General features: G+C 43.4%; 1 protein-coding gene across 1 annotated transcript; it reads left to right on the forward strand.

The window, feature by feature from the left end:
- The first annotated feature begins 31 nt into the window (after nt 1–31).
- Nucleotides 32–22621, forward strand: RGS14 (regulator of G protein signaling 14). Its single transcript, XM_060238827.1, is given in 15 exon segments — nt 32–235; nt 2540–2561; nt 2991–3145; nt 3625–3717; nt 4752–4895; nt 5119–5268; nt 5376–5496; nt 5639–5760; nt 7509–7712; nt 12694–12770; nt 16349–16475; nt 16939–17023; nt 19200–19258; nt 20161–20272; nt 22176–22621. Coding segments are annotated over 15 exon segments (1962 nt in total). The 5' UTR covers nt 32–190.
- Nucleotides 22622–23125: the final 504 nt, after the last annotated feature.

Consider the following 23125-nt stretch of genomic DNA (forward strand, 5'->3'; position numbering starts at 1 on the left):
CATAGTGACACTTCCTGTGGTAGAGAAAAGAGGTAGTGAGTGCAGCGCTGTGAGCGTGGCAGGCGGCTGCACTCCTTCTTTCTCTCTCTACCGGGGATGCTCTGAGGGCTCAGCTGCAGCCTCAGGGAGGGGCTCCTCCTGGGCTGATGGTCCTGAGTTTAAGGGACTACCTGTGACAGCAGTACGAGGCATGCTGGGAAAACCCAAACACCTGGGTGTCCAAAATGGCCGAATGGTGAGTGAGCACCCTGCTACTGGGGGTGGGGGGATGGAAGGGCCAGAGGCCACAGGAGACTCTGAGGCAGTTAGAAAACAAGCTTCTCTGTGTTTCCTGTAACCCTAGTAAAGGATGCTCCAACAAAGCTTCTATGATCTTGGCATTTGAAGGTGAGGCTGTTGCCTCTCCAAGAAAGCTGGATTCACTACCTTTCTCTTGGCAGCGCCTTTGGGCCAGCTGCAACTTTTAGGGTGTCTTTTGTTTGGAAGGGTTACTGAGATCCACAGAGTTACAGGGGAAGCACTAACAGTAAAATTTCTACAGTTGAGACTGCAATATGACAGAAAGATCACTTTCTTTTCAGCTTGTATTTAATCTGTTTGTCCCACCCTATTTGTTGTAACTTGTAGAAGTACAAGCCCATTGTAAATGGTCTGTGTAACAAAGCAAGAGGTCTGTGTAGTGTCCTAGAGGTACTTACTTCCCTTGTGCAGAATTTTTTTTTTAAGTAGCATTGGATATGAGTAGTCCTGTGACCTACAGAATCATAGTGCTTTTTAGAAATTTCCAGTTTGCACTGAAGTGCACCATTGCGAGCACAGAGACAGTGCTGGCATTTGAAGCCTCTGATGTCACATTGCACAACTAAGCATGACTGGAAGCCACAAAAGGCAAGAAAGGGCTGTAATCACATTAGATGGGTTGACCGAACTGTGTGTGGGAGTCTCACATGGTGAGCAAAACAAAAGCAAGAGGTGGGGGAAGTGGTAGAATTTGTTTGAGGAATCCTGCTGTGGAATAGCAGGGCTCTGCAGGTATAAGTGGGGGAAAATACTGACAGCCAAGCTCAGAAGCTCAATTAGTTGCTTGGAAAGTAAGCATGGCCTTTTGTTGTGCCAAGTGGGAAGGAAGACAACCCCAGTATGTGGTAGCAGTTGCAGAATCTTTCAGAGATATCTCAGATCTGGTCTGTGAATACATTTCTTTTGACACACAGAATCCTGTAACCCTGTCCTGATCATAATAGAATTTTCAGATAGGCACCTTGGGACCATGTATGTTGTAAGTTTCCCCTAACATGTAGCATTAGATCAGATTCATCCTCACTAAGGTAAAGCCAGCTGTGAGTCTTGGGGGGGGGGGGGGAGGACGGCTGCTCATGAGCCAATTTGCAGAGGACAAAGCTATCATGCATATTCCACCACATGGAAACTGTAGCATTAGGACTTAGAACATGTCATTTTGGAGGTATGGGCTAATGATACCACTTACCTTATCACATTGCCAATATGTGATTTGTCTGAGTAAATTATAGCAGTTTGGTAGGGTTTCTATGTAACATCTGAATGGTCCTTGTGATGGGGCTCCAGGCTCCTGATTCCTGGCTGTGGTTTTTTGGTACTACAATTATATACAGAGAAATCTTATGGCTATCACTGACCCTGGTTCAAACCACCAGACGTGGGCCTGGAAACACTGGCTAAGCAAAGTCTGCACCTTCCTTTCAGTAAAAACAGCAGCATACAGCCAGTGACCATATTCTTGTCAAAGGCATCAGAGCTTCCTCCTCACACCATCTTGTGTTACTTGCAGGTGGTTTTGATTATACAAAATTGCCATAGTAGCATATAGGTGTGGGGTAAGGCTGTTCTGAGGCTCCTGTGAAAGGAGATAGTTGGCCTATATCTATGCAGGAGGAAATATTCTGTGAAGGTTTTTAACACAGAAACAGGAACCCCTGCCAGTCAGTGTGGTAAAGTGGTTAGAATCTTGGGGAGACCCAAGTTCAAATCCCCATACTTCCATGAAGCTTGCTGTAGGATTGCCAGCCTCCAAGTAGGGCCCAAAACTCTTCTGTTATTCCAAGCATTTCCTCACCCAGAGCCAGCAACCCTACTTCACTGAGACCCTGGAACGGTTATATTCTCTCAGTCTACAAGGTGGGGCCTGGAGTTCTTCTGCTTTTACAACTGATCTCTAGCTGGCAGAGATCAACTCCCCTGGAGAAAATGGCAGTTTTGAAGGATGGACTCTATGGCACTGTACCATGCTGAGGCTCCTCCTCTCCCCAAAACCTGCCCCCTCCTGGATCTACCCCCAGAGTCTCCAGGTGCTTTTCAACGCAGACCTGACAACCCTACAGTCTACTCTATTTCACTGAGTACTGGAAAGGTTAAATGTGGAGGGAAAATTATACACAGCACTCTGGGAAGGAATGGGGGGATAAAAATGTAGTATCTATCTTTCTCAGGACTGCTTCTGCTTGGATTCCTCTTCTTCACCTCAAAGAATCTTTTGATCATGCTCCTCCTTCTCTTACAGGGCCTGGCTGTATCGGATGGGGGTAAGTTGAACCTTTGTGTTGGAGAGTGATGTTGGAAACTTGGGATCAAAGGCCTGAAGTGTCTTTGCTCCTTATGAGGATGCATGGACTTGTGAGAAGGTCGGCAGACTCATTAAAGAAGAGAAGAGAAATATTCATCAATAATTTGGCACTATGGGCCACATAAAATTCTTGCTGCTAAGTGTAAAACAATTTTGGCCATAGTGTCCCAGGAGGCTGGATTTGACTGGGAACTCAGGTCATCATAGGTCAGCCATTTCCAGGCCCAAGACCTTTAAACAGAAGCCTTGGCCATTGTCAAACTGGGCTGACTCTGCTGGGTAATTCCTCGCAAGTGTGGTTTTTGTTGGTGTAAGGAGCATAGAGTGTGCTGTCTCATGAACTGTAATTGTCCATGTGAAGCATCTGAAATATCTCTCTGTATCATAGAGTTAAACAGTTTTGAGAGCCGGGGCAGCAATAACAGTGTGGCCAGCTTACCAACTAACCAGAGTGCCACCCATTCCTTGGGACAATCAGTAGTCCGCTGGGCTGAATCCTTTGAGACACTGCTACAAGACCGGCTTGGAGTTGCCTACTTCACAGTAAGTTCCAATGCCTTGCTTTTGTCTGTTTTGGTCTGCCTCTACATGCTCTGTGTCTTTTATTCTATTTCTTTCTTGATGTCCTCTTTTTCTGCTGTACCACATACACAGGACCTGTTTAGTCCCTGATTACTGCTGTCTGATTGGAATCATCCCATTCCCATCTCTTCACTTTCAGGCTCTTCTCATCTTGGCTAGATGTTTATGTTGTTTATGTTTAATTCGATTTATACCCCGCCCTCCCCACCGAGATGGCAACCTGTTCTCTGCTCTTTCTGGGCTTCTCCAGATACATATTTCTGTAAAATGTTCTATCAAGCCTGTGTTGGCTACATTGCTAGGGTTACTGTGCACTGTTAGGAAAGATATTAACTAAATCTAGTTTAATGCTACATGGATTCTTTGATTCTGTCTTGGCCATCACAGAAGGTTTCTGGATTAGAGGTGGACAATTATCATTCTGATCTTTCTTTTTCCAGGAATTCCTGAAGAAGGAATTTAGCGCAGAGAATGTGTATTTCTGGCAGGCATGTGAACGGTTCCAACAGATCCCAGCTTGTAGCACCCAACAGGTACGAAGATTGCCTGGGGTAAAGGAAGCAGCAGAAATCCAAATTCTATATCGAGTGATTTCCAAAACCTGCACTCAGAATAAATTATTTCACTGGTGAAGTTTAGGTCAGTTTGCTACTAATATGCACTGTCTATAATGAGGGCTAGAAACTCCTTTATAAAATGAAGACTGAGATTATCAGGAAGAAAAAAGATTCAGTACTGCTTGTAGCTAGCTCATTTGTGAAATTATGAGAATACTGACAGTCCTTGTGAGCAGAAGAGATGTGGACACACCAAGATGGAAGCCAGATTCTTTTGCAAGAAAACCTTATTTCTGATCCCCTCCTCATTTGTTTTAAACAAGCAAGGAGTTAACTTTTATTTAAGGTTTGAACATAACTTTGGAGAAAATCAGGTAAAGTTACAAAAAAAATTTCTGTTGTCATTATTGCTGCTTTTGCTATGAAAAGCACTGAAGTTTCACACCTGATGTAAGGAAATCCCACTGATAAAAATGTTTTTATTGAGTATTGTCTATACACTTTCAGACCTATCTGCATAGTCATAAGATGCAGAAACCTTATTTTAAAATAAAGATTGAAGTCTCAGAATGATTAATTCTACACTCAAATTAACGCTAAAAACTTAGGCACCACCCTATGAGAGATAAAAACAACCAGGATTTCTTTCTCTTGCATCCTGCTCCAAGGGAGGCAATAAAGTAGAGTTGCCAACTCCAGCTTGGGAAATTCATGGAGATTTGGGGGCAGAGCCTGGGGAGGATAGAGTGTGGGGAGGGGAAGGAGCTCAGTGGGAATGTGATACTAGACAGTCTGCCTTCCAAAGCTACCATTTCCTCTGGGAAACTGATCTCTGTGGTCTGGAGTTCAGTCATAATTCTGATAGAGGTCCTGGCCACAGCTGGAGGTTAGCAACTAACCATATAGCACAGATAGCAGCAGTGCTGGGTACTTTTTCTGCTTCTCTAAGGTAAGACCAGACTGGTAATAGCTTCAGTGTCTGACTCTCATCCCACATCCTTTCTCCATAGTTGACCCAGGAGGCTAGGAGGATCTATGATGAATTCCTGTCAAGTCATTCAGTAAGCCCAGTAAATATTGACAGACAGGCCTGGATTGGTGAAGAGATGTTGGCTGCACCCACCCCTGACATGTTTCATGTCCAACAGCTCCAGGTGAGAACTACCTCCCCTAGACCTTGGAGTATGTGAGGAAATGACATGGTAGGAGCCAGGGACTCTTATCTGTTCCTCCGCTCTAATTTGAAGTATGTTGCTTTGGTACTGTAACTATCTCTACTGTTCACTTTTTGATAAGGCTGCCCTAGGAGCTGATAACAAGGGAGGGCTGCATGCAAGAGGACCCAGGATAGCGCTAACTCAGTGTTTCTTCCTTCAGATCTTCAACCTGATGAAGTTTGATAGCTATGCACGATTTGTCAAATCTCCTTTGTACCAGGCATGTGCAAGGGCTGAAAGTCAGGGACAGCCTTTGCCAGAGTTGAGGCCCCACTCTCGGAGCGGCAGCCCCCCATCTGATCATGGAAAGGTAGAGAGAATCATGTGGCATTTAGAGAATTTAAGGGATATCATTTCACTTGTCCTCCTAATCGTGTCCAGTATGTTCTTAGCTGATGTTCTCTGACTTTTCCCTAGAAAACAAAACTAAAGCCTGGGAAATCACTACCACTGGGTGTGGAGGTGGCTGGCAACTTGGGCAGTAGGAGTCCTAGGAGATCCTTCCGAAAACCAGATCATAGGGAACGACCCTGGGGAGGTGAGTCAAATGCTGAAAGATGGGGGGATAGAACCATTGTTTAGTTTATTTAGGGGCATATGTGGATAAGAATTGCTTTATGGTTAAGGGTCCTGTGCCCTCTTAAGTACCTGATCTAGCCTGTGATTGTCTGTCCTACCAGAGGAGAGAAACGGGAGTGAGGGGCCATCTCTTTGGCGTGAATCTCAAGGCTCTTTGAATTCCTCTGCAAGCCTGGACCTGGGTTTCCTGTCATCTTGTGCAACCAGCAGCTCCCAGACAGAGGTGAGTGCTTCTGGGATGCAGGCCCTCCCTAAAGCAGCAACAGATGAAACAAGAGAATTAGTGCAAATAAAGAAACACATTTTAAAATGCTCCCTACATTCATTTCTTAAAAAAAAAATATCTGCAAATGTGAGCACAACAGGGAATAAGATGGGCTTTCTATGTACTTTGATTGCTTTTTATATATTTGAGACGTTATTACTGGGGGAGTGTTCAAAAATGGCATCCCTCCACTTACATTCTGAAGTGCATTCTACTACCCCATTCCACTGCCTCTCCATACAGGCCATACTTTAGCCTGGAGACCTTGGGTTAAAAATGCGCTGATGGGTATCCTACTCATTTGGTCAGACTCCCTTCATTAGTGTGGGTGCATGACTCTTGCCTAATGTTATGTCGTGACTGTCACCACAGGCCCTGCCCAGCCCACCCCCCCTTCAAGGCTATAATGGGCTATGACTGTGCAGTGTGGAGGAGTTCTCCACAATATGAAATTCTGTTACTGCTACTGAGGCAGCTTCAGTATTTCACTGAAAAAACTTTGCTTACAGCCATACACATTTCCAGCTTCTGGAAACACAGTCTGTTCTCCTGAATACAAACTCCAAAAAAGCAAGAATTGAGAATGAAATAGATCAGGAAGAGACTCCTGGAGAGCTGAAAGTGCATATGTGTTTCGTATGTGTGTATGTGTGTGCATGTAAGTGTTTGAATACAATAGGATTGCCACATCTGCATAATAGGGGTTATTTAAGACTGCCTCAAGGCCTTTTCTAGTGAAACCTGCTTCTTGGGAACAAAGAGGCATGTTCTTTTGTGGCCATGTTTCTTTCTGAAGGCAATGTGTGTGCATGTGCTGGTGGCATGCACACAGCGTTTACTTTTGGAATGGCGAATTGGATCCTTTTGATTTGAGAATAAATGCCAGAAAATGACGTGTGTGTTAATTTGTGGCATGCATGTAAAAGAACTGAGCACTGTATTGACATCATCAAATGCAGACCCAGGGAAGAATCTATTAATAGGGCTGCCCACAGAGAGTGGGAACGCATGGAGATACCAACAAGGAATGTTAATTCTGATTATGTAATATACAGGACTTGGAACTGATCTACATGTTACGCATAATGAGTTGGTAGTTTGAAGTGGTAAAATTCTGGACTATACTATTTCAGTCCAAGTGTGAAGCGGGAGTACTATATTTGGATACTATATTTGGATCATCTCCTCCAAGGAAAGGAAAGGTCCCCTGTGCAAGCACCAGTCATTTCCGACTCTGGGGTGACGTTGCTTTCACAACGTTTTCACAGCAGACTTTTTACAGAGTGGTTTGCCATTGCCTTCCCCAGTCATCTACACTTTTCCCCCAGCAATCTCCTCCAACAAGCTCCCTATCTAGAAGATACTACAATTAAATGGATAGGGAATGGGTTCAGAACAGACAGAAGAATGTACTGGAGAAAATGGTTGCTGGAGAGTGGACTCTATAGTGTTATACTCCATTGAGGTCCTGCTGGCTTCCCTAATCCCACCCTCCTCAGGTTCCTCCTTTAAATCTCCAGAAATTTCTCAACCCATAGCCAGCAGCCCTAGCAGACACGACAAAAACATATTATGTATTATTAGACTATTATGTATTAGAGATCCATAGTTGTAGGAAATCATACAACTCTGAGATTTTAATCTGGGGATCTAAGCAGCTCAGTGTGTTTACAAATGATAGTAGTATATACTTCTCTTCTCTCTAGACCCACAGGAAGAGCCTGACTGGTCCAGAATCTGACAATCAGAACCAGCCTATCAAATACTGTTGTATTTATCTGCCTGATGGGACTGCTTCTCTGGTCCCTGTGCGTCCTGGCCTCTCCATCCAGGACATGTTGTCTGGAATTTGCCAACGGCGTGGCTTCCACTTGCCTGATATCAAGATTTATCTTGTAGGGAATGAGAAGGTAGGCCAAACCTACAGAGAGGCCAAACCTCTGACAAATTCAGAGAGAGAGATCTGTAATTTCTTTTGTCTGGCAGACTTGGCATGGAATAATTTTAGCTCAGTGGCTTCACACATGAGCTGTAAATTGGGAAGTCCCATGTTAGAATTTCACTGCAGCCACAGTCTATGCTTGCCCAGGCAGGGAGGAGGGTAACAATCTGGTTGGAAAGATATCTACTTGCTTAGGTGGAGGGTATCTGTTCTAGTTTACAGAGAATTGCTGATTTTTACAGACTTACACAGAGATCAGTTCCCTGAAGGAAATGGCAGCTTCAGGGGCAAACTGTTAACCTCCCTGTTCTCCATAAACACCCTTCCCAGGTCCTGCTTCCAAATCTCCAGGAATTTCCTGAGCTGAAGTCAGAGCTGGGTTTCTAGAACAATTGAAAGCCTTGCTAGGGCTGGGGGTATACAAAACCCAATGATTTGACTGTCCTCGAGGCTGGTTTTCATTGGGAATAAATTTTCTAAAAACCCTTTCCAAAAAAGAAAAAAAAGACCCTTGTGTGACACCTTCCTAGTTCTGTGGGCTGGTTACATTTTTGCCCTAGGTATTGACTTCTGTACAGTGTGTGTGGGGGGGGGGGAGAGACCAGATGGTCTCAGACCCAGAAGAAACCCCACTTCTCACCTGCCCATAGTGGGTCATTGTTTAGCAGTGCTTAGGGAATGGACGCACATGCTAATCACAGTGCGACATTGGTACCGTACCGAAAATTTTTGTTCTGAGAGAGATCAGCAGTATTTGTCTCCTCCCTCCTCTAGACAGGTGCAGGAAGCCATAGATTCCGCTCACATGCAGGTCCCTTCTTTCCCCCAATGCTTGGTTTTGACCCAGAGAAGGCAAGGGGAGAGAAGCCTCCAGCTAGGCCTGAGATCTCCCTGGGTTAGATGAATTTATTTCGTGACAGATTCTCAAGGAAACCTGGATGAGAGAGTTGGTGTTGTATATCAGGTGGGGAAACAGCTGGATTGGTGAGTGGCCACCAGGGATATGGATATGCAGTTTTAGGGCATTTTATTGCAGAATCATCTGTTCTGAAATGGTGGCCAAATTCCTGCTTCTTTTTGGGAAACAGCCAGAAAAACCCTAAACCCATAATCTCAGCCAGGTGGTTGCTCTAGTTGACATAACAGACTCATTGCACTGATCAGGGCTTTTTTTGTAGAAAAAAACCAGCAGGAATTCATTTGCATATTAGGCCACACCCCCTGATATCACCACTGTTTCACATGGGGCTTTCTTGTAGAAAAAGCCCAGTAGGACCTCATTTGCATGTTAAACCATACCCCCTGACACCAAGCCAGCCGGAACTGCATTCCTGTGTGTTCCTGCTCAAAAAAAGGCCAGGCACAGATCAGTGAAAGCCATAACATTTTTAGAAGAAGATGAAGATACTGGATTTATATCCTGCCCTCCACTTTGAATCTCAGAGCAGCTCACAATCTCCTTTACCTTCCTTTCCCACAACAGGCACCCTGTGTGGTGGGTGGGGCTGAGAGGACTCTCACAGCAGCTGCCCTTTCAAGGACACCTCTGCCAGAGTTATGTCTGACCCAAAGCCATTCCAGCAGGTGCAAGTGGACGAGTGCGGAATCAAACCCGATTCTCACAGATAACAGTCCGCACACTTAACCACTACACCACATTGACTCTCAATTTTACTCCTGTATTTGCCAGTAGATTAGCCCATCTGATGGCTAAACTCAGTACTTAAAGGTCAACCTGGTTTTCTGCTCAAAGGGAAAATCCCTGCCACCCAAATGCCCTGCTACTTTCACTTTCCATTGTGTCCCCATCAGTTTGGGGATAGCCTTGCCAAGCTGCAAAGTTTGGTTCGACCTGGCTCTTCTGCTTCAGGAATGTAGTTGAGTGCCAGCACAGCCAGTTAACTGACCCGCCCCACCCCCATGGGGGCTCCACTCAGCACCCCGGCCACTCAGGTGCCGCAGGGCAGCAGCAGCAATCTGAGGTCCACCTGGACTGGAGCTCCCTCAACCATGCTATGAAGGAGGTGGTCATGGAGGTGCTGCAGCACCACAGCTGGACTGTCACTGTCTCTGACCTCTACGCCATGTGCTTCAACCCCATCCTCACCCGCAAGAACATCACCGGTAGGCAGGCAGGGACCCCCCCTCCATGGACCCCCCTCCCCAACCTTGGAGCCCCCCTGGCTGAGCGCCTTCTGCTCATTTGCAGGCCACCTCAGGGACCCGGAGAAGTTCAAATACACGACTGAGGCCAACCTGACCTGGAAGGAGGGGTGCCTGAGTGCCAACATAATGGCTAAGCAAAAGAAGCTGGACTCAGATCCTCCCCTGCCGCCAGCTCACAGCACTGGCTGGACAGCGAGGTGGAGGAGGGCAGCTGCAAGGGCGAGTGTGATGGTGGGGTAGGGGAAGCAGGGGTAGCGGGGTGCACACAGAGAGGGGGTGCCCACCACCCACCCCTGTGACCAGGTGATGCCCTAGGTGGCCACCTACCTGGCCAACAAGCTAGTGCCAGCCCTGCTGCCAACCCTAAGTGAATGCAGTTATATTCATTGCAGAAATATTGGGGTGAGGGTGGGTGGGAACAATCATGTTTTAATTCCCTCAGAGAAACCAAGACATAGGCAACATACCCACTCTCTGTTTCTCCTCATTTGGGCTCTGAGCAGAATGAGAGAAAGCCAATACTGAGAGAACTCTGTAAAATAGTTATTAACATCAAGTTTAATTTTTTTCCTCAAAAACAGATGTTTTAATATAAAGACAGAAATAACACACTTTGACACATTCACAACAGAAAGGCAGTCTCCAAAGTTTCAGTAACTCCTATTTATTTTGCTGCTTCTGAGTAGCATGGCTACCCACTGGGAATTATCATGCTAGAGAGAAATATTTACTTATCAGATATCCCTAGTATGCCCCAGATAGCCATCCATATCAAGTCTTTCCAAGGCATATTTGTCAAAGACAAAGAATGTTCTGCTGATAGCTGATTATGAGACTTTCATATAATCAGGGATGATTTCTGAATGAAATTACCAAATCAGAGTTCCTTGTTACAGAAAAAATTAACATGAAATGGTTTAAATCATTTATGAATGCCAAATGCTATAAAATCATGTTAGTATTAATAATTTACAATAAAATTTAGAATTTACATACCATTTTATGAAAACTCAGCATACTTCACGTATACTATTGTTGCAGAAACCCTTACAATAATTGTGTAAAGAATAAACAATATTATGGAAGAATAATATGCATGGAAGAAAGGCTGAGCAGATAGCACGAACTGTAAATTTAGCCAAGAAGACCCAATGCTGCTAAAAATGCATTTTTCCCCCCAGTCGCCCTCCCAATGTAAGAATTTGTAAGGAAAAGAAGAAAGGCAGTTTTAAATTTACTTTTATCTGGTTTCTGAACTGGTGGATGATGGGGTTACCAGCTCTAAGTTGGAAAGTTCCTGGAGATTTGAGGGTTGGAACCTGGGAAGGGCAAAATTTGGAGATGGGAAGGACCTCACTGGGGTACAATGCCATAGAACCTGCCTTTCAAATCAAAGCTGCTATTTTCTCGAGGGGAACTTGTCTCTGAGAACCAGTTTGGTGCCGTGATTAGGAGCATGAACTCTAATCTGGGAGAACCGGGTTTGTTTCCCCACTCCTCCATGTGCTGTTGATGTGACCTTGAGTCAGTCACAAGTTCTTTCAGAGCTGTTCTCTCAAGAGCAGTTCTCAAAAGAGCTCTCTCACCTTCACCTATTTCACAGGGTGTCTATTGTGGGGAGGAGAAGGGAAAAGAGATTGTAAGCCGCTCTGAGACTCCGACTGAAGGGTGGGGTATAACTCCAATTTATTCCCTTCTTTTTCTCTTCTGTTGCCTGGAGTTCAATTGGAATTTGGCAACCCTAATCGATGGCTAAGCAGGAAGCTGGATTTACAATAATCTTTCAACCTTCCTATAGTGCACTTGGGATTTCTACCTTACACTATGGATGTTCTCGTTTACAGGTCTCTCCTTTCATATAATACCCCTCAGGGGTTGAACAGGGATTGACTTTTATCTCACTACAGGTGTTAAATATTTTAACAAAACTTGTAATTCCCCACCCATTACAAGTGTTAACTCATTTAGCTTAACCAGTGATTGGTCTCTGCATTTTTCTTGTTGTAAATCTGAATTTTATATAATTACATTTCACTCTGCACCATGTATTTCATGGCTCTTTGGCCACATAGGACATTTAAAAAAACTTCTACATAAAATGTCTGTATAGTGAGGATCCATTAATGATATCTGAAGAACTGACTTTAGTCCACAAAAGTATATGCTGGAATAAAATCTTTATAGCACTTCAAGATTCATATTTATTCCTCCAATAAATTACAGTAATTCTCTATAGTTACAGGCAGTTACCATTTCTGCCAAAATGCACAAATCAATAAATCAAAATATTCTTCCAAAATAGCCAAGACAGATATTTCTAGGTAAAATACAAACAAAACATGATCTCAGGGAAAGATTTCTGGGAGATCACTGGGCAATGTTGTGGTTCATAAGGAATGTAGGAAAGAACTGATGTCATATACCCACATGACAATGCTTTGAAGCTCATATTGGAAGGTGATGTCATCCCCAGGCAGAGGAATATAACCAATACAATGTAATATAGTAGTAAAGGAAATATGTAGTATAGAAAATATATAATGTAATATAGGAAAAAGCTGACATCACCAGGAATCCTGTCTCTCATAATAAGATGCTGTTAATACCATCCTGTTAAAACTACTTTCTATTCATTTATATATGTTATCTTATTCTATAAATTTACAATAATTTTATATATCACAAACCAAAATGTATACATACAATAGTATGTAAGAGTTTCCCTCCCACACACACACGTATTAATATTTCTGCCTGGCTTGGGCTCCCCCCCCCCTCCTCAGAAGCCGCTGGCACTAAACCAGGATAGCGTAATTCTGATGGACCAGGAGGTGAAGCTGGAGACCAGAGTCAGCTTTGAGTGAGTATAATCTCTGCTGTAGACTCTCCTACTCTGTGTTGACTTGTGTATCTTGAACCTGGCAGGAACAAATTGTGCTTCACTCTTCTCCACATGGGGCCAGGGTTCCTTGCCCAAGGAGTGCAGCCAACCCCCTCTTCCCCCGGCAAAACCCCACTTCTTTATCTCTGTTGTTCCTCTGGGGGCTTTGTTTTGGTGGCTGGACAGTACCTGAGCAATTACTCCTGAGAGCTGCAGGCTGTCCGTGTCTGAACAGATACCTGAACAAAATAGGAGTCAATGGCACCTTTAAGACCAACTTAGTTTTATTCAGAACGTAAGCTTTCGTGTGCATGCACACTTCTTCAGACGAGGAATGAGGTACAGTAAGAAGAGCCACATATAGCTGGTGGGGTTTGGAATGCCTTGAACAGTTCCGCAGGGCCTGCAAGACCTTCCTCTTTAGGATGGCCTTTACCTGACTGAATGATTGATGGACTCGTCCTAAGGGATTCCACCATCATATATACTTGCATCTAATAGAATAGCACCAGAAATGTTAATTTTAAATTGGAATGTTTTAAGTTGAATGTTGATTTTAAAATTTGTTGTATAACTTATTGTATAGACTGATTATGTTGTTAGCCGCCCTGAGCCTGCTTCAGCGAGGAGGGTGGGATATAAATAAAATGTTATTATTATTATTAATGCCAAGTGGTACAAAGTTAAAAACCAATAGCAGAATAGTAAAATTAACAAACTCAGAAAACCTTTGATCTGGGTTGAGTTAACGGGGAAGCCATAAAACAGTAACATGTCAGAATGTGAGAATGCCTGTTAATTATTCTATTGCTAATAAACCTGAGTCAAAAAGAGGGCATTTCTTTCCCAGAAGCTTTTCCTGTCCCAACTAATTTACCTTTTAACATGTAGCATAAATATATACATCATTCTAGCTTGCAATTAGGAAAAAATACATTAAAATATAGTAGAAGATGGGTTTAATATATGTAATGAGATAAACAGACAATATCCCTAGTTTGAGTATGTCAATACAAAAGCATTATTCTGATACAGTATCCTAAAAGAGAAATACATTGGAATACTGTGGCTATATCGCCCTACTTGGTGAAAGTGGGTTGCATATGTAATGAGATAAAAAAACAAAACAACATCTCTGTTCAGTCCTGGGGAGGTGTTTGTTCCAAGTTTCATAATAGTTTGTAATTCAGCAATTCCCCTCTCCATTCTGTTCTTGAAGTTCTGAGAGTGGGTTTAGTATCTGTAATGAGATAAAAAACCAATATCCCTGTTCAGTCCTGGGGAGGTGTTTGTTCCAAGTTTCATAATAATTTGTAATTCAGCAATTTCTCTCTCCATTCTGTTCTTGAAGTTCTGAGAGTGGGTTTAGTATCTGTAATGAAATAAAAAACCAATATCCCTGTTCAGTCCTGGGGAGGTGTTTGTTCCAAGTTTCATAATAATTTGTAATTCAGCAATTTCTCTCTCCATTCTGTTGTTGAAGTTCCTTTGCAGTAAAACAGCTACTTTGACGACAACCATTGAATGCTTTGGAAGGTTAAAGTGTTCCGCCACAGGTTTCTCAGTTCTGTAATTCCTGATGTCAGATTTGTGTCCATTTATCCTCCACCAAAGAATAAACTAGGGATATTGCCTGTTTTTCTCATTACATTTATTAAACCCATCTTCTACTATATTTTAATGTATTTTTTCCTAATGGCAAACTAGAATGATGTATATATTTATGTTACATGTTAAAAGGTAAATTAGTTGGGACAGGAAAAGCTTCTGGGAAAGAAATGCCTTCTTTTTTACTCAGGTTTATTAGCAATAGAATAATTAACAGGCATTCTCACATTCTGACATGTTACTGTTTTATGGCTTCCCATGCTAATTCAACCCAGATCAAAGGTTTTCTGAATTTGTTAATTTTACTATTCTGCTATTGGTTTTTAACTTTGTACCACTTGGCATTCCAAAACCCACCAGTTATATGTGGCTCTGCTTACTGTACCTTATTCCTCGTCTGAAGAAGGGTGCATGCACACGAAAGCTTATGTTCTGAATAAAACTAAGTTGGTCTTAAAGGTGCAATTGACTCCTATTTTGTTCTACTACTTCAGACCAACACGGCTGCCTATTTGGATCTGAACAGATACCTGTGTGAGATCACTCACTGCCTGTGCTGGCTTGGAGATACTATTTTTTCAGTATTGCAAATAAATACATATTTTTTAAAGAAATAAATGGACATTTCAAGACCAGTATGAATGAGGAGTGGGTTTGCAGTCTCAGAAGAGACTCAGCTTCTTAGATCTCAAACCAAAAGAAAAAGAAAAATCTCTTCTTATTTGCTGCATGCAGATAAATATTAAGATTTTAGTTCAGCAAATCTAGAGGGGTTTTCTTCTCCCCGTATCATTTTGCATAGCTTGGTTTCCATAAAGGTCCAATATAGCATCTTGACCCCATCTCATATTGCTTTCCTTTGTTCTCAATTTCTGTGATCCTGCCCATAGGGGGAAATTAGTTGTATTGACATAAGCCCTCAGAAAGGTAAGATGCATCCTATCATCTTTCATCTGGGGCTCCCTCTACATTGAGGTGATTCTCTGTTGTGAGTTCATTGCTACTGCAAATGCAAAGATTTACAGTAGCAACAGAAAATCTGCACTGGGAGATCCAGTATGGTGTGGTGATTAGAGTGTCGGATCAGAATCTGGGAGATCCAGGGTCATATACATGTTCTGCAACTGTGAGAGGCATGGAAGCTTGCTGAGTAACTATGACCCAGTCACTCTTTCTGTGTCTATTGGTCTCCACTGGAGAGAAGGGCAGGGTATAAGTGAAGTAAATAAATTCTGTCTTAATTTCCTTGCGTCCATTATTCCCCCACCCCGCCAATGGATGAAGGACTTTCCCCAGCTTAAAAATAGGTAGTAGGTGTATTGCTTTAATGTTATAGCAATATACCTCATAGTAGTTTTTCAAAATTACCAAAAAATCCCCTACCAGAGTGGTGAAATGGCAGGGAAATGGGAAGGGAAAATGGCACTGGATGTCAGCAGGGAGATGAGGAAATCCACACTGCACAAAACTCTGATTTGACAAGGGTTTCCATCCTCAAGCTGGAGTCTAGAGCTCTCCCACAACTACAGCTGGTCTCCAGACTACAGAGATAAATTCCCTTGGCGGAAATGACAGCTTCAGAGGCAGCACATCCCCTGCTGAGCTCGCTCCCCTCCCCAAGCTCCACTCTCCCCAAGTACTGTCCCCAGATCTCCAGGAATTCAGCATCCCTAGCTCTGATCCTGGTCTTCCCAGAAATATTGGCTCAAAGTAGGTTCCTGAACAATCAGAGGAACTGAGGGGAAATCACAAAAGGTGACAAAAGAGTACCAGAAGCAGGATGACATTAAGTGGATGCTTTGAGAAACCCTGATGCAGTATGGGAACCAGGGCAGAGCAAAGTCCATGTGGAAGCAGCTGGAGTAGATTAAGGAGGATGAGAAGCAAAAGTGCTGTATGTTGTGTGCTGTGTCCATGGGGGATATTCAGACAGTGTCCTCTTCCTGCAGGCTGGAAATCACACAAATCAATAAAACGGTGCGCATTATGGCAAAATCTACTAAGCAACTGCGAGAGGCACTGAAGCCCATTGTGGAGAAGTATGGCCTGGATGTTACACGGGTGCTACTAAGGCGGGTGAGAGTGGTCTTGAAAGAAGTGGGATGAGTAAAATGAAGTCTAGGTAGCCAAAGTATTAGGTAGTAATAGGATCTGGGTAGTATTAGGATCTGTCAATACAAAACTGGTAATTATAGGTGCTCTCATCACCACCTCTTGTTCAGTATTAGAAGAAATGTTCATCAGAAGGGGGAGTTAAGAGGCAGGCCAGAAAAGACTGTTCCCAGACTGGAGTCCATGGTGGTGTACTGTTAGTGTTAAACATACAGATCATTTTCAGGTCCAGTAGGTCCCCAGGCAAGCAAAAGAATCTCCAAGATCTTGGAGCACATACATTATTTTTGGTGACTGACAATATATAGATAGTTCTATTCAGCCTCTTGTTGAGAAGCTGCCTGCCTTTGCAACATGTATGCAAAGTGTCCATGCTGGCATGAAATCCTGGCCTTTCTCTATTTCTAACTCTATATTTTTCTTGCAGCCTGGTGAGCTCCATGCTATAAATATGGAAGAGAAAGTTAGCACAGTGGCTTCTCAGAAGCTTGTGCTGGAGTCAGATAATACAGGTATGTGAAGGTCCAAGGCATACATATAAGATCCTGTATAGTCCCTATGCATAGCAAGTGGACTGCTCAGCATCACTCAGTCTGAGAGAAGGTCCTTGTCCCAAGGTGGGGAATAATGACCGTGTGGATCCCAGAGTGTCAGGAGGACCAATGTTCCATGACTGCCTTGCTTGTTGTGGCTCTTTTCTTGGTACCAGCTTTAGTGAATGGGTTATCTTCCTCATTCAGAGGCTTCCACTGGTGAAGGTGGGTAAACACCACAGAAGGCATATTTTCTGAGGTACCACTCTAGTTATAGAATACCCTCTGCCTCTTTTATGACACTTTAACCTGCTCAAAACTATTTTGTTTTCCTAAGTTTTTAATAAAGATGCAGCTTCTTTTCAGAGATTCTGTTTTATTGATATTTATTATTGTTTTATTGTATTTTATCATGTTTTGTACACCACCCTGAGAAAAACCCAAATCATTTTGAAATGCTATTTGAATAAGATAACGAATAAATAGTTTGCCATGAGTGGTAGTTGAAATGTAAAGTCATAATAAATAAATGTTGCCCCCCCCCCCAGTCTGTGGAATGTTGGGAGTAGAATGGCATCTAAAATTTAAGCTTCCTGTCATGGTAAAGAAGTCAGATGAAGAGCGGGCAGCTGTCACATAAGCAGGCAAGGACCAGAGGCTCATGCTGAAAGAATATTTCACATGCAGAGCAGTCATGGGCTTAGGTACTGAGAGTAAACAAGACATCAATGGATAAAAATTGTGCCTGATAAAAGGCAATACTATACCCTGTTCTCTGGGTGTATTCATAATGGCCCTCAGCCTCTCTTTCCTATAGGCACTAGCCTTCACCTCCTACTCCTAATCTATGGGTTGGATCAGTGTTCCCTCTAAGCTGAGTTAGTGTGAGCTAGCTCACACATTTTTAGCCTCCAACTCACACATTTTTGTCTCAGCTCAGGAAGAATGACCGCAGAGCACAATAATTTATGCAGTAACTCACAACTTTAACACCAGTAGCTCACAACTTTAATACCCGTAGCTCACAAAGTAGAATTTTTGCTCACAAGACTTTGCAGTTTAGAGGGAACATTGGGTTGGATCCAGACTAAGTTTTCCACTCATACAAGACACTTCTATGAATGGAACACAGCCTTCCTGCCTCCCCCTTCCTGCTGCAGCCCATTGATCATTGCCAAATGCTTCTCCTGGGGGACAGGGAGCACTCGGTCGGGAACAGCATGAAAGGCAAATGGGGCATCTGCAGCAGAGGGAATCGATGGAAATTTCCCTTCCATTTCTATTAGCAGAAAATTTCATTTGGATCAAGGTTACCAACTTCCAGATGAGGCCTGGAGTCAATCTCCCTGAATTACAACTGGTCTCCAGCGATCAGCTCCTTTGGAGAAAATGTCTGCTCTGGAGAGTGGCTCCTGTGGCATTATAGCCCACTGAGGTCCCTGCTCTCCCCAAATGCTGCTGTTCCCAGGCATCACCCCCAAATCTCCAGGAATTACTCAGACCAGAGTTGGCAACCCTATCTGGATCAAAACCTGTGACTTTTGTAATTTCAGGTGCACTAGAAAATGTAAACATTTCTTCTGCTCCTTAGCCCTATTTTTGAAATAGAGCTGATCAGTGTTCCCTCTAAGCTGAGTTACTATGAGCTAGCTCACAAATTTTTAGCCCCCAGCTCACACATTTTTGCTTTAACTCAGGCAAATTGACACCAGAGTACAATAATTTATGCAGTAGCTCATAACTTTAATACCAGTATCTCACAGCTTTAATACCTGTGGCTCAAAAGGTAGAATTTTTGCTCACAAAACTCTTAGAGGGAACATTGGAGCTGATCCATGTCTCTTATCCCAGTGCTGTCTTGACTGCTCACTTCAAGATGAGTCAGCCTGTGATCCCTCTACTCTCTAGAGTTGTCAGCTTCAAAAACTCCTGGGAATTCCAACAGAACTCCAGGCTCCACCTGGAGCTGGCAGCCCCACTACTTTCCCAACCTCCATCACTGAAGTTTCTGTCACACTGGCTCCTCTAGAAAGTTCTTGGACACTTCCACCAGATTTTCTTAGTTACCTTCCCACTCTGTTCCTACTGTTGCCAGAACTGCCATTCATTGCTCCCTGAACCCACCAGGATTTTATATTCATGTGTTTTCTTGCAGAGGTGAAAGCTGTTGGTGTCAGTCATGCTGTTACAAGTCCATCTTGTGGGCAGAGTGAGGTGAGCTTGACCACAAATGTGGTATATCTGTTGCTAGAATGGTTTTAATTCATCCTGCAGCTGGGGGATCATTAGAAGTGAATGCTTTTTATAGTTAAAAAAAATTACACCTAACACTGTCTATGCACCGAAAATCAGACTCAGAGAGAACAGTTCCAGCTTGTCTTCTCCCTGATTATTCTATTTTTAGATGTGCAGATAATTTGTTTTCTAGCCTTGAAATCCCTATACCTGCAATATGATGTAGCAAAATCTAGGAAACGTTTGCCACCTCACTTACAGGTTGTGTTCATTGTCATTGTCATGGAGAAGGCTTCAGAGATCCTGTCACTGAGTTGTTCATCTACTGGCTATATTTTAAAATTTAATTTAATTTAATTTGTGATTTATACCCCGTCCTATTCTGTTAGGTGGGCTCAGGGTGCCTTACAACATTAAAACATCACAGTAACAATAAATAAAACATCCGACTAAACACAACAAATTTAAAATATCTCATAAAAATAATACATAAAATAGAGGGTCACAACTCCAACAATAACACAGCCAGAAGCCACCGTCCAGCAGTTGGTATGACTTCAGCTGGTTAACACCACTTAGCACAGTTTCAGGTCATTGACACCACTCAGACCCTTGACCAACTCAAGCACAAGGATAATAAAGTGCTGGGGGAAGATTTCAGAGGATGCCCGCTAAATTGAAAGCTTGAGAGCTCTGTCTTACAGGCCCTGGAAAACTTAGGTAAGTCCCACAGGGCCTGGATCTCCAATGGGAGCTCATTTCACCAGGTAGGGGCCCAGATTGAAAAGGCCTTGGCCCTTGTTGAGACCAACTGGGCGTCCTTAGGACCAGGGATCACAAGAAGATATCACTAATCTCATCCTCTCCCACTGTGGTTCCAGGATGATAGCTCTGTAGAGACAGAATCGGAAGCAGAGTCACTCTCAGAGATGCACTGTTCCTTCACCAGACCCACCAGGAGTAACCCGAATCGACGCACATATGACCTGGAAGGTAAGTAATCACTTCTATTACTCAACATTTCTTTCCCTAGCAGTTTGGCAAAAGAAGTCAATGAATGCTGATTATTGGCCACGAAGCAATCAGCAGAGAGGATGGGGAAGTGGGTTTGAACATATGAACATATGAAGCTGCCTTATACTGAATCAGACCCTCGGTCCTTCAAAGTCAGTATTGTCCACTCAGACTGGCAGCGGCTGGTGGAAGTGGCGACAGCTAGCCTGTGCAGAACTACCTGTGTGCATTTTTATTTATTAATCCCTATAAATGTAGGTAAACATGGTATTATGATATTTAGCAGGGCTTTTTTGTAGAAAAAGCTCAGCAGGAACTCATTGGCATATTAGCCCACATCCCCTGCTGTCACTATTGTTTCACGAGTTTTTTGTAGAAAAAGCCCAGCAGGAAGTACCATAATTTGCATATAAGACCACACCCCCTGACACCAAGCCAGCTGGAACTGCGTTCCTGTGCATTCCTGCTCAAAAAAAGCCCTGATGTTTAGTATGTCTGGGAATGATGCAGACAAGCTAAGCATTTTTGAGTTCATCAGTTTCAAAGAAAGAGCAGAGATTGTTTATTTCGCTGTTCTAGCACTGGAATGCTCATCTGCTTGCTCATTTTATTTTTTAAATGCACAAATAACAGTATGGCTGTCTCCACAAGTAGGTCTATCCTTGCCCCTCCTCATAAGAAATGGATACAACTCTATTGCCATTTATTTGGGACTTGTGGGACTATCCTGCAAAGAATCTATGTGTGCCAGTATAAATTCCCACAGAGTTCAGTCAAACTAATTTTAACCACTGAATGCAGGAGTTCGAACTAATGCAAATTGGATCTCAGACCTTCACAAATTAGCATGTGAAGCTAGGCTATAGTAAAAATACCAAATGCATATTCTATTTGTAAAAGCAAGAAAATACCTAGTTCGTAACATATGTAGGGTATGTTTACTGCTATTTGACTTTATTTAGTGATCACTGAACAAAAAAGTGGCACAGTCCCTATCCAGACTGGAATTAACAGGATAAGAGAGTGGTGCTTAGGGCTGGGCTGGAAATGTCAGGAGGCAATGGAAGTAAGAAAAGAAGGCTACAGCTTTGCTGAGAAAAGGCATCTCCAGCAATGATGGTGGCCTTCCTCATTCACATTATCCAGCTTGGGAATGAACACAGAATTCAGAATTGTGAGAATTGTAGCTTCCTTCTGAAAAGTCTTCAGCCCTTCAGAGTATAGAGAGGCTTCAAAATATGTGGGCAATGCTTGCTGTAATCTCAGAAGCAGGAAGGGAGACTGAGCAAGCAAGGTTTCCAGTTGTCGCAGGGCTAAAAGTTAATGCCCCTTGTCCCTCCTCCTCATGAGCAAAACTCTGTAAGTAGATATTAGCCAACTGTGAAAAATCTGTTTAATTGATATAGGTCACAGAATGTAGCTATCCTTGAGGCACAGTTTTCATTACTTTAGCACTGATAACAGGCAACTCTGGTGGTCGTATTTAGCACTGATGTAGCACAGGCTCTGTGTTTCACATACTTTCTCTCAGCAGTCCTTACAACACCCCTGTGAAGCATGCCACCATTATCCTCAAATCACAGATGGGGAGGAGCAGCTGAGGCTGAGAAAACAGTGGCTTGCTATAGCAGGCAAAGTTCCAGTTCAACCCTAAGGACATTTTCCACTGCATAGACTTGAACAGGATTTTAAGTAGATGCTCTCTTCCATGGTTCAGATGAGGTTTGACCTAGGGACCCACAATAGTCACATTGATATAAAACTGATAAAAATTAGTTGTGTAAATGTGTCACAAGGGTAGGGCAGTAGTAAAGATCAAAATGTTGGCTTGGAGAGTCACAGCCCCAAGCCAGACCTACCATGAATTATTTCTTGTTCCCAGGGTTAGTAGAGCTGCTGAACCGGGCACAGAGCTGCAGAGTCAATGACCAGCGTGGGATCCTGTCCAAAGAGGATCTAGTACTACCTGACTTTCTTCAGTTGCCTGAACAAGATGGGGTCTCTTATGAGGTCTCATCCTCATCCAAACCTGACCTAGAGAAGAAGTGCACACCAGAAGTCACTATCTCCCATTGTCAGTCCCAAGAGCAGTCTGAGACTCAAGCTTCCACTTCAAAGCAGAACACAGGATGTCCATCGTCACCTAGTGCTGCTGGGAAAACATCAGCCATGTGATATCTTCCATTGGTCCCATCCCCCCCACCTCAACCAGCCAAGACTTTTAGTCAGTCTTCTGTTCCTAGCCCTACAGCCACATCCTTCCTGTCTAATATCTGGTGCAGTGTCATGCCCTGCCTCACAGATTCCTTCCTTGGCATAGGGCTATGATTGTTTTCAGGGGCTCACGCCCAATATTAGACTCAGCATTAGAGATCCCCAGCCTGTCTTCCAAGAATGGAAGTGTGTACTGTTAATGTTCTGGCAGAGTCTCACTCCTTGGAACTGCCCATATTGGCAGGGCAGGGAAACACCAGTGTTGCTTACTTCCTAAATCAGGCTATTGTAAGGTGTTGCTCTGTGTTGTAAACCAACTGCTGCCCGTGGCCGCACTAGCGGCTACTGCACCTCTGTGACTCGTGGTGATGGTGCCTGTATATAGTTTGTATTTTTTTGGTCTCTTTGTAAAGCATTTTGGAATTGTAAGATACACTGCAAATGAAGTCCTAAGTCTCTGTGAATCTTTGCACACACATTTCCAGGCAGCTATGGTGGTCACTGGTAAATGTATAAGCCTTCCAGGCAGACATGTTTCTCTCTGTACATGCTGTTCTACACCTCCCCAAGCAATATCCCTGGGATCTCCACATCTCTCATGTATGTTGGGACAACATG

Source organism: Heteronotia binoei, chromosome 5 (assembly GCF_032191835.1).
Source record: "Heteronotia binoei isolate CCM8104 ecotype False Entrance Well chromosome 5, APGP_CSIRO_Hbin_v1, whole genome shotgun sequence".
NCBI classification, from domain to species: domain Eukaryota; kingdom Metazoa; phylum Chordata; class Lepidosauria; order Squamata; family Gekkonidae; genus Heteronotia; species Heteronotia binoei.